General features: G+C 41.8%; 1 protein-coding gene across 1 annotated transcript in view; it reads left to right on the top strand.

The window, feature by feature from the left end:
* Positions 1-5,727: 5,727 nt before the first annotated feature.
* The window catches only part of ACOT12 (acyl-CoA thioesterase 12), a 40,399-nt gene continuing 33,802 nt past the window's right edge, over positions 5,728-12,324 (top strand). The window contains exons 1-2 of the mRNA XM_050946136.1: positions 5,728-5,854; positions 9,859-9,928. Of these exons, the coding sequence (XP_050802093.1) occupies positions 5,728-5,854; positions 9,859-9,928 (197 nt within the window). The remainder of the gene's footprint in view (positions 5,855-9,858; positions 9,929-12,324) is intronic.

Below are 12,324 nucleotides of genomic sequence, written 5' to 3'. Positions count from 1 at the left end.
CATGTAGATGTTCTCATTCTAGTTGGGTAGTCAACTATTTACCATATTTCACTGCTATGCCCAAAGTGATGGCAGCTATCTGCACTGTTGATGGGGATCCAGTAGAGCTATGCCCCTTCTTGAAGTGCAACTCATACTTCTTACAGATCCTGGCCTCTCTCCAATGACTCTCCTTCCTAAAAACTAGAGGATACAGAGTTATGAGATGTGTTCTTAAACTAAAAGCCTTCCCTTACCTCAGCAGTGACTAGAGAAGTTATCTGTTCTAGTTTTTTTTCAAGGCCCTTCTACACAGAATAAAAGAGTTCTCCCCGTTGCTTACCCAGCACATGTACTACTACAGGGAATTCTGGAAGGGCTATATGTGAGCAGTTTTAGACTTTACATTGCTTTGTCCAACAGCTTTGCAGCTTGTAATCTCACAGCAGACAACAGATACATTATGGACCAAATCTTTGATCAGCAGGGCCAAATTAAATGTTGGTGAACAACACCAGTGAGAGAACAAATAATAATCTTGGTGAAACCTTGAATAAGAAGGATGACTCAGTAAATTTGGAAACTATTTTACAGATTTTAGATAGAGTCAGGCAAAAGATAAGTTATCGCTTAAATTATCCCAACAAGGATTCATTCAAACAATAATAACTTTGGGAGAACATTCATCTTTACCAAGGCTACTCTACCCAGGCAAGAAATTTCATACTTGTTTCATTTCCCCAAGTCTTTTACTATTCCACATTGGAGAGTAATTTGCCATAAAAAGATGTGTGTGTGCTATTTTGTGTTCTAATCCAGAAGGCATTGTGATGCTGTGATGCTTCTTGGGGTACTCAGGGTTATCAAGCACTTCACTACCACCAGCTCGGGAGTTGGATTGTGCCTATCACTAACCTACAGAGAGAGAGAGAGTGTGTGGCCTGCATAGGCCTGGAAGGCCTTGCTTGTGTTACCTATGACCAGTGGGGTTGGGGACCTGACCTCTATAGCCAAGGCTTCCTCACTCTGAGGGCAGATAGTAGTGAGGTGCCCGGGAAGTATCACAGGTATCTTTTACCAAAGGCCTGTTTCTCATATTACTGCAAATGCTTCCATTACCAAAGCAAACAATGGAGGGAATAATAGACAACCCTGTATCATACCCATAGAAAATTTAGGCCGCCAAAAATAAAAAATCACCCATTCATCCAGACCAATTTTGAACCCTTTTTTAAAAATTCCTGTCACTGAGGCCCTCTCCCTTTGCTACTTTCATTAATAATCAGGCATTTATTCCTAGGAAATATCAATGTGACTATTCATTGTGGGCAAGAGCCAAAAGTGCTCAATTCTGCAGTTGTTCCAGCGTCCTGATTGGAAATCATACCAAGAGATATGAAATAATATAAGTAATATAAAAATCCTGTGTTTTCAATATTTACAAAGTCAAACATTTTCTTGAGATCTGGGTTCAAGGCAGCTCTATCTAGCCTTTAACCACTTTTGGTCTAGGTCTAGAAAGCTGGAACAAAAGGTATAATTTCTAAGATATATACAATTGGATTGAAAAAAATGTTGATAACAACCCAGATGAAAAGATGGGAGAGGGAGTTAGACAAAGAAATGGATCTAGTGGGTCTCTATAAGGAAGAGGGAACATACATCTTCAATTTGTGTGGCTCATACAATTTTTTAAATAAATTACTGTATAGATGGCATTAGAAAAAAAAAAAGAACTAGATAAGTTCATGGAGTATAGATCCATCAATGACTATTAGCCAGGATGGGCAGGGATGGTGTCCCTAGCCTCTGTTTGCTGGAAGCTGGGACTAGGCGACAGGGGATGGATCACTTGATGATTACCTGTTCTGTTCATTCCCTCTGGGGCACCTGTCATTGGCCACTGTTGGAAGACAGGATACTGGGCTAGATGGACCCTTGAGCTGACCCAGTATGGCCGTTCTTATGTTCTTAGACTATAATTAAGATCCATCATATTTTTGCTACTATGTAAGCACGCTGTTAGAGGGGTTGCTGGGAAAGGGGAAAATACTTGTACATGTGGCGATTTGTATCCAGAAATTAGATGGTTTGAGGAGGAAACAATTAAAGAGATTAATCTTATGACAAAATGCTGGCTTCCTAGAGATCCCCTGCCCTGCTTACTTAATGCTCCAGGAAAGGATCTAAATTTTCAACAGAATGACAAATGAATTTCTTTATTGCTGCACATTATTGGAAAAATGTGAGTTTTCCTCCTATGGATTTGTAGTTTAGTAAAATATGGACTGTCCTTGTAATGGAAAGCCTTTTGCCCCAAATACATACACAAGAGAAGTGCCAAAAAGAGGATAGATATTTAGATATTTCCTCCTTTTTAGTGTACGTAAAGGAGAAGAGGTGTTCAGCCAGCAAGCCCAGAATCTTTAGCTAGGTTCTTTGACTAGTCACCTGATCCTGAATAAGCAATGTACAATGTAGCATGTTAACCTTTTTTTTTTTGTAACTTTGCCTAAATAAAAAGTTTTTTAAAAAAATCCAAATGTTCTATTCACTCTGATGAAACTCCATTTTGAGATCTTATATCCATGTCTTGAAAGTCTAGATGCTTGACTTCGTATCATCTGGACTGAGACTGAGCAGACAAGGAAGGAAAAGAAATACCAGCTGCATATAGTTTATATGCAGTTCATCGGGTAGCAAAGGCTAAAGCTATGCCACCCTGTTCTGGACTTTTATTTGCTTCACAGATCCAAAAGGGTAGGAGAATTCAGAACAAGCTTCATTCTGAAGCAACAGAGAATAGAAGTAAGTGAAGTGGAGTTCAGCATCCATTTCCTCTGAGGTGTATATAGTGTGATGTGATGCTATAAGAGTTGTTTGACCAAAAACAAACAAACAAACAAACAACGCCCCCCCCAATCATGCTATAATGTACTGATGGTAACAAATATGAAGGAAGAGAATCTCTATAGCACTGCAAAACTATGACGGTGAGGCCTGTTCAAAGATGGTTTATCAGCCTAAAAACTCAGTAATTCCTTCTCTTGTGGGTTAAAGTTGGATCCTCAACATCATTTAAATGCATTTTTGTGCGTAAATTCATTAATGTATGTTTTTAATAAGCAAGCAAAGCTCATGGTAAGGAATAACGAAGAAAAGGATGTTGCTAGGTCTTAAAAATTAAAGGATATAACAATTCTCAAACTTCATAAAACACTGCAAATGAAATCCTCTTTTTTTACTGGTGCCTGTGCTGGTTTTTAAATGCTGGGGAAAAATTAACATTGCATCAGGTACAAGCTTCTCTTTCAGGCCCTTCACAATTTAGCCCTTCCCTGCTTGTCCACTCTGTTATCTCAGCACGTCATATACCGCTGCCTTCACTCTGCCAGCAATGCCAATCTTCTCCGTCAATTAGTTCTGCCTCTTCAACAAGCACCTCCAAGCTCCCACCCTTGCCACCTCATATGCTTAAGCCTTTAAGCGATATTGTAATACGTAATAAATAAGATCTGCAACCCAAACACCGTATCCATGGCAACATGCAGTTGAACTTAGGACTCTATGACCCATGCAAAGGCAATTACTTTACTGTTTCTTTACTGTGTTTATGTATTAATGGTTTAGAATAGGAGGAATGACATCTGAGGTGGGCATTTCCTGGGATGGGTCCTCTGCAAAACCTTCAGCCAGTTATTAACTGCCAAGAGATGCTTGACCTACAGGTCATTACTGCTGAGGCAGACGGCAAAAGAAAAAACATCAACATTCACAGTGATAAGGGGCACTTACATTTACAACACCCATTGGTGGTGCTGTCAGTCTGTGACAATAAGAATCTGAGTGTGAGTTCAAAAAATTGTCAGATTATAAATATTTCAGCAGTAACACACCTGCTAAAGTGTATTTAGCGCCAGACAATGCTGTAAGTATAAACAGTCTGAGTGGCAATGAAGTTCAGTGAATAGGGAACTGGTCTGGATGTCACGATAGCTGGAATCCTTGCCTAGATTTACTATTGACTTGCTGTTCACCTTGGCAAGCTTTAACCTGTCTGTGCCTCACTTTCCTCTGATGTCCAGTAAGGATAATGATACTTGTCCTCTTTTGTAAGGAGCACTTTGAGCTCTCCAAATGAAAAGTGCTAAATGCTATTAATCTAACAGGAAAATGATCACTAATCCCATTCAAAGTGTCTCCAGTCTGCACTGATCTAATGATTTCCGTCTCTCATTATCCAAAATTTGATCCATTGTTATTTAGTTTAAAGTTAGACAGAGAACATCTTAACTGCTTTGTAGTAAGACTCCTCAACCACAGCTTGGTATCTATGGTATGTCTACACAGAGATAAAAGTACTGTGGCTAGCCTGGGTCAGCTGATTTGGGCTCGCCTAGGTCAGGCTCTTGGGCTGAAAAATTACTGTGTAGATGTTTGGTCTGGAGCTGGAGCCTGAGCTCTGGGACCTGCAAGGTTGGAGTCAGCTAACTCCATGTCTTGGGTCTTTTATCCTCATGCTGACATACTCCATCAAGCCAATGTTTCCCTCCATACTTAGACTAGGGTGCAGTGGGTCAGCAGATGTTGACTTTTTAGTGGCAACCACTGCATATTGTATAAGAATGTAAGAATAGTCACACTGGGTCAGATCAATGGTCTGTCTAGCCCAGTAGCCTGTTTCTGCCGGTGGCCCATGCCAAGTGCTTTTGGCAGTTGGAGATTAGGGGCACCCGCAGCATGGGGTTGTGTCCCTGACCATCTTGGGTAATAGCCATGGATGGCTCTGTCCTCCGTGAATTTATCTATATCTTTGGATCCCAGTTATACTTTTGGCCTTCACAGCATCCCCTGGCAACCAGCTGACAGGCTGACTATGCATTGTGTGAAGGATCTTTTAATGTTTGTTTTAAACCTGCTGCCTATTAATTTCATTGGGTGACCCCTGGTTCTTTGGTTATGTGAAGGGATAAATAACACTTCCTTATGCACTATCTATTCTCCACATTGTTTTATAATTCTAAAAACCTCTCATATCCCCCTTAATTTTCCCTTTTCTAAGTTGAACAGGCCCAGTCTTTTTAATCTCTCCTCCAATGGAAGCTGTTCCATACCCCTAATCATTTTTGTTGCCCTTCTCTGCAGTTTTTCTAATTCTAATGTATCTTTCTGAGATGAGGCAATCAGAACTGTATTGGAGGTGTGGGCTACCATGGGTTTATATAGTGGCATTAGGATATTTGCTGTCATATTATCTACTCCTTTCCTAACGCTTCCTAACACTGTTCGCTCTTTGGGAGTGTGATGTTTTCCGAGACCTACCCCCGATGACTCCACAATGCCACTGACAATCACGCAGCGCGCTTCCCTGGGGATCTGCTGAAGGCTCAGCCTTTTCCAGCCATGCCCCACCCCACTCCCCATCCTTGCATGAGCAGCTGAGATGCACCTACCGCCTCCCTCCCGCCGGCTGCTCGGAGGCGGCTCAGGGCGGGCAGCCTGCGCCTGGGGTTGAAGTACTTTCCCCGGCAGTGGCGGGGCGAGGGAGCAGGCGGCTGAGCTGAGAGCAAAGCGCAGGGCACCGGCTGCCCTTTGAGTCTCAGCACCGCGGGAGCAGCTCGCCCGGAGCACGGGACTGGACGGTCCCTGTGCGAGCGGCGCCGGGAAGAGGAGGAGGAAGCCGGGCTCTGCCGGCGCTGTCTGCCTGCGGCGGGAAGCCCGGGAGGGAGCAGCCGCCCCGGCGGAGCCATGGAGCCTGCCGAGGGGCAGAGCAGCGGCCAGGTGCTCATGTGCCAGCCCATCTACGCCGCGCACCGCGGGGAGCTCAGCGCCGGCCAGCTCCTCAAGTGGATCGACACCACCGCCTGCCTGGCAGGTCAGGGGCCGGCGTACCGCGCGCTCAGCCCTCTAGCGGCCCGCCAGCAGCCAGCTCCCGGGGGGAGGCGCTGAGCCGGACACCGGGCTGAACAGGGGCGGCAGGGGGGAAACTGAGGCACGGAGGGAGACGAGACCTTCCCAAGGCAAATCGAGGGAGCAGCAGGCAAGGGACCCAGGAGTCCTGACTTCTAGCGCCTCCCTCTTCTAACCACTCGCGCGCGGTCCCGCCAGCCCAGCGAGACTCATCAGAGATGCGGACTCCAGTGTCTGCTGGGCTTGGCCCCGCCTGGGAGCTGAGAGCCCCGCTAAGGGCGTGGCCTGCCGGGGGCTCTTGTTAAACCAGCAATAGGAGCCGGCTTGGCTTCCTGGGAGCCCGTTGTCCAGCCAGGCTGCAGCCTCCTCCGCCTCCCAGACGTAGTGGCTCAGGCTGGAGCGCCCAGCCGTGGGGCTGGAGAGCGTTGTTGTTGCCGTGAGGGAAGGAGCCCATCCTTTGGATCCGTTAGCCACTTATCCTTGGAGTTGCTGTGCTGGGAGCTAGTTCATCCTCTTCAATATCTTGCCTCTGGCAGTGGGTGGCCTACACTTGATGGTTCAGAAGGTGTGTGTGGCAGTGGGGATATGTTGCATTAGGCCAGTTATACACAGCTATATTAGTGGAAGGGACAGAGACAATTCCTAAATTTACAATCAAGTGAACATTTTTGGACCTGGCTCATGAGCACTGAGAGCCATTGTTAACTATATGAACTCGATATTTCAGCTGCAAAAGTTCTGGTTGTTCATATACATATCTAATTCTTTTAAAATTCGTGCCAAACTCTTCATCTCAGCAATTCCCTGGAGCCATATATTCCACAAGTGAATTGTAATTTGCGTGGAAAAAAATATTTCTTCTGACCAATTTTTTAAATTGTAGCCTCTTAATTTCACAATGTCCCACTGTTTCTTGTATTATGGGAAAGGAGCAGAATGAAAATTGCTCGATTAAACCTTAGAATGAGAAGTGGAATAGAGGTTTAGATCATGTCAGGTTTTCCCATCAGTCCATTTGATAGTGTTTTGTCCTCTTCACATTTGAAAGTCCCAAGCACTGGGGTTCTACCACTTACTGTAGAATGCTATTTCACACAGTAAAGAGCTCATTATAGATACTATGTTTACAGGTATTTTTGTTTTCTTTTAATTGTGTGATATCAGTTTACTGCCCTTGTACATAATTTGCTAAATCCTGGTGGATATGTTCCAGATCTGCCAATTCTCTCTTTTTCAAGGGTGGCTCCAGCCAACATATGAAACCCTCTCTTGCCCTCCCTCTTTAATAGGCAATCTTGTGCACCTTGTGACTGAAGTGGCAATGTAATGCCAGAAAGGCTTACAAGAAATGTCAACCCACTACAGACTACTGAAAGAGGTCCTGTAGAAAGATTCACTCATGTCAGCAGTTAGGAGTGGATTATTATTCAACTAAAATAACCCCTACGGATTTCATTATCCCTTAAAATTAAACTGTTTGATGTCATAGAGCAGTAACAAGAGATGGAAAATCATGTGATCAAAAGAAAGGAAAGTAACAACTTGGGGAAAAGGACATATAGATTAGAGAGAAAAGGGGAAGGAGAGGAGGATTACAATGTGATGAACAGGTACAGGGTCAATGATGTGGGGGGAAACCGGTACAAATTACTGGGGCTCAGTGGTCCAGAAGGGGGCTGAGGGCCCAGCTTGCCCAGCTTAGTCAGCCCTGTTTAGCCAGTCTGCCCTTGCGGGGGAATGGGAGCAAATTTTTTTTTTTCACCAGGGCCCGAACCCGCTCTGGGCAGCCCTGAGTCGGTAGAGGATTCTGGAAAAGGTGAAGAGAAGACAGCAACAGTAGAGAGAAAAGGATGAAGGAAATAGACAAGAGAAAAAATGGGAAGAAAGGAGACAAAAGCACTAGTGGAGTACAGTCAAAACTGAGAGACAGAGAAAACCCATTTGCCGGGAACTCTGCCTACATATAATATAAGTACTGCCTTTAGAAATGCCATAGATAGGTTAGAATTGTCAAGAGTATTACAGAAAAATGAAGTCGTCCAATTTAAGTAGAAAAAGGGGATTAACAAGTGGAAACAGACAGAATGAAAACTGAGATAAGAAGGTTCTGTTTCTGTCTTTACAATTTTAAATGCATTGATTTCCATTTGGAATAGAGTTGCCCATAATCAAACTACAGTATACAGAATATGTATGTATATACAATATACCCATGCATGTTTGCAGTTTGAAAACTTAGCTAAATTGATAATACTACATTTAAAATCTTAAGCAAATTCAACTCTTCGCCATCTCTGCTGTCCATGAACTTCATTTACAGGTTGTATTGCATATATTAGCAAATAGTCCATAATAAGCGTTGAGGAGATTAGCAGATATCTTATGTCTGAACAGCATCTCCATATACTGTAGTATTACCACTGTGTAGATATTTGCAACAATTAGTGATTTAACAGCTTTATATAATCTACTATTCATATATAGAAAGATGTGAGGGTGCTGGAGAATTTGTCCTGCATAGTACTCTGAAGGTATGCAGCTCTAGGTCTGCAACTGTTTGCTATTCATAAACGTGCTTTTTATTTCTTCTAAAAAAAATAGTCATTCAGAGCTATGTATTCTACCCTTAAACCTGGTGTATCAAGTACTACTTATTTTAACAGGCAAAAGCCTAATCTAAGAAGAGCTGTTAGATTAACTTCCTACTTTGAATTGTCAGGGCCTCAACTGATATAATTTATCATATGATATGTTAATTTACATCAGATGAGGATTTGCCCCTATATTAACTTTTCTCCCCTCTTTGTTGTCCCTATTAGTGACTCTTACTGGAATACCGTTCATTAATATCAGAGAAGTAATCCTAACACACACACAATTTATTAATTTATATAATGGAGATAGATTTCAAGTTCTAATGCTGTAAGAGCAAAGGAGTTGTTTTCCTTCTCAAACTAGCCTTCCTCATTAATGTTAATATTATTATTTTTGATTTTACAAACCAGAAGTTCACAGACAAATCTGTTATTATTTAAATATCAAACAAAACTCACACAAATGAAAACAACAAACGGTTGTGAGAATAAAGTAAGGAAGAACAAATGTTAAAAGTATAAGGTCACATGATTACATAGGTTTATCATGTACTTGTCTTGATATTACCATGAGCTATAGCTGTATACCAACATACACTTTTTTGAGGGAGGGAATCGGTAGGTTGGAGCAGGGGTGATAGGAGAATGATGTCCTTCAAGCAGTAATATACAACGAACCTAGTTCTTGAATCCTGACCCAGACAAAAATCACAAGCATTTAGGATTAAATTCATCCCTGCACAGAGGACTCACTAAGCCAATAACACTTCGTTTAAGTAATGCATAGGGACCTGTGCAGGCCCTCTGAGTGACAGTGAATTTCAATGGAATTTTTGCCACTGCAGATTTGGTTTCTTAAAATCAAAAAGAAAACTCAAGACTGTGACATATCTGCACCCACACGGTCATAGCAGCTAGTGCATGGGTAGAGCTTATTTATCTTCAGAAGAAAAGCAAGTGGAGCTTATTTTAATTGATTGCTGCTTGAAGAATTGCTTTAAAGGGGAAAAAGTGCCTCAGGGGCACCAGGATGTTAAGCCAAACAAGAAGGAAAAACAGCTTAAATAAAAATGTGATTTAAATCCCTTAAGTTTTCCTTTTTACAATACCAGGGCCACCTTCCTCCAGCTGCTTTTTGCTGCTTCTGGCAGCTCTAAGTGGCTATAAAGCCAGTAGATCCTACCACCTGAAAATTCCCTCTTGAGTGATATAGCATGTCCATAGGGGAATCCTTCAGTGATAAAGTGCTTCCACAGTGACTCCTATACAACCACCTCTCACAGTCCCTTGGCATAGGGAGCATGGGCTTGGGTGCTGCTATGCAGCAGTGTATCTAGTGTAGTAACTTTTGCATCTTCTCTCTCTATCTTTGAAGCTGAAAAACATGCTGGTGTATCCTGTGTGACAGCGTCAGTGGATGACATACAATTTGAAGAGACTGCCAGGTAGAACCCGGTATAGTAATTATCAAGCCTTATCAGTTTAGAGTCCTCTTTTTCTTTTCTATTTAACAGAGATTAACCAAGGCATATAAAATCTGAGATAGTGGTTCAATGATTTCCCTACAGGCACAGAATTCATACTAGAAATTTGCCAACAGTGCTTGGGCTTAACTTGCCCATTTGCTGGAAGGCAAAGATCAATTTCACAAAGTCTAAAATAAACTGTAGTTACTTTTGACCCTATAAACTAGAAAACAGGTCAGAAACTTAAGGCCCAAAGACCTTTGCCCCTGGTTAAAATGAATACTACGAGCCATTGTTTATTCCTTTTTGAATGAGGAATACATTCAATTATAGTTGCTGTGTGAATTTTTGATAGGTGCAAACTCTCTTTCAATTTCTTTCTTTTCTTTTCATATGTTCCTCAGCTAGTTACAAAAATTATCCATGTAGCAGAAAGGCATAAAAGAGGAATTTTATATTTGCAAACTATGTTTAGTGAATCCACAGGATAGTGCAAGGCTTAAAAAATCTTTCACTTCTTCTTTAACTGTTTCTTAGCCAGGGAACTAAGATTTCTTAAGCCTAAACGCTTGCACTGTAAGTGCCAACTGTTTGCAGTTGATATTAACGATGGGAAACATCCATTAACTCTTCAATTGTTTATTTTTTTAAAAGGCATTGTTCTTGTTCTGATTCACTCCCATTTTAAAAAAATATAGAAAGCAAATTTGCTACTGCATTATAAGAATCTGGCCCACTGCACCACTAGTGCACTGAGCCGGGACAAAAATATACTTTTGGATGTAGCTAGGTTAAAAAAAAAAAAGATTAACCCTTGGAACACTGACATCTTGTAAGTTCTGAGTTGTGATAGTGAATTCTTAGAAAGCAGGATATATGGAATGGGCCCTGTTTTCAGAGCTGTATAATAATAATAATGACTGTTGCTTGTATGTGAGTATGACTATAACTAGAAATCAGTTTCCACATGTAGGATTCAGGAGATGTGCCAGGCCAAGTTGGTGTATACATTCCCTCCTACTGTTGGCCAAGGTGGCACGATAATATTCTGTTACTCGTTCTGTTCCCTTTGTAGTGGAGTGCCAAGCTCACCTGTCATGGGCCATATCCTCCCATGTCGTTAAGTCCAGCCTGGCAGACTGTATGTGCCACTTGATGCAATCCTTGTAGCGAAGTTTGCAATTATCACAATTGCACATACAGCTGGGTAATTGTCAGCAAGATTGCAGAAGTGGTGTAATTGCAGTAACTATTGGCAATTGTACATTCAGAATAAGCACACATTTGTATACTCATAGTGCTGAATATCGGGCCTTCTAAACCCACATTCACCTAAGGACAAGATTTAAGATTGATAAGAGATGTGCATAAACATTGCCACATGGAAGAGACCTAAGAGGTCCTTGACTTCCCGCACAAAGCCAGTCTCAAGAGTCCTCTTCCCAACTACAGACTTTTCCATTTTGCCTTCTAATGGAAAGACTTCTCTGGAAAGTTGTGATCAAAAGGTTCTACTGACGAACTAAGCGTCACATTTTTCTCTCAGGTACAGAGATACCACCCTCATGGACTTCAATGGAATTTTCACTCTTGTAACTGACAGCAGAATTAGACCCTAAATATTTTAACTGTGTTTCAGCCATAGATCACCTTTAACATCCTGAGTGGAGTAGTGCTTACCATGTGAGGTGCTGAACATGTATAATTAAGAAGATTGAGTTAAACTTCTCATATAATTAATAACTATCCCCTTTAACCTTGATTATAGTGTATAGTGTTTCCTGCTTTAATGTTTCATTCACTTACATTAGCCTACCAAATCTTTTGGGAAGAGGTATATATTCTGTGACTACTTCTGCAACTTAAACTGTATACTGGGAAAGTTAGTTTTATGCCAAGAGAAAGAATGAATTCCTGCTCTTTGTCTTTTTACACTGTGTGAGTTCATAGTAATAGCATGAGCACTCTCTGATTTAAAATAATCTGATTTAAATTCTTTTATTGACCATGTATCTCCACCAAAAGCTCTCAGTCTGGTACATTTAAAAATGTTCCAGTCAATGAAAATGCAGTGTTCTATGATCAGTGTTCTTGAATATCCATTCAAATGCCCAGGGCCATCCGAAGGAGAGGCAGCTTCTTGGAGACCCATTGTTTCAGAGGCCCTCTGTCTGAGGCAAGCTTTGTAACTCATATATCATATATCCCATTCTGAGAGTGGGACCATCATATATCATATATCCGATTCTGAGAGTGGGACCAAAGGAGAAGGCAATTCATTTCTTTTTTCCCCACCTTTCTAACAACCTTTTATATTGCAAAATCTGCCTGATAGACACCCCACAAATCAGATCACTAGAAATGCTGTGACCTCC

The sequence above is a fragment of the Gopherus flavomarginatus genome, chromosome 3, assembly GCF_025201925.1.
Source record: "Gopherus flavomarginatus isolate rGopFla2 chromosome 3, rGopFla2.mat.asm, whole genome shotgun sequence".
Taxonomy (NCBI): Eukaryota; Metazoa; Chordata; order Testudines; family Testudinidae; genus Gopherus; species Gopherus flavomarginatus.
Note: the sequence above shows the minus strand (reverse complement) of the source record. Positions and strands in the feature narration are given on the sequence as shown.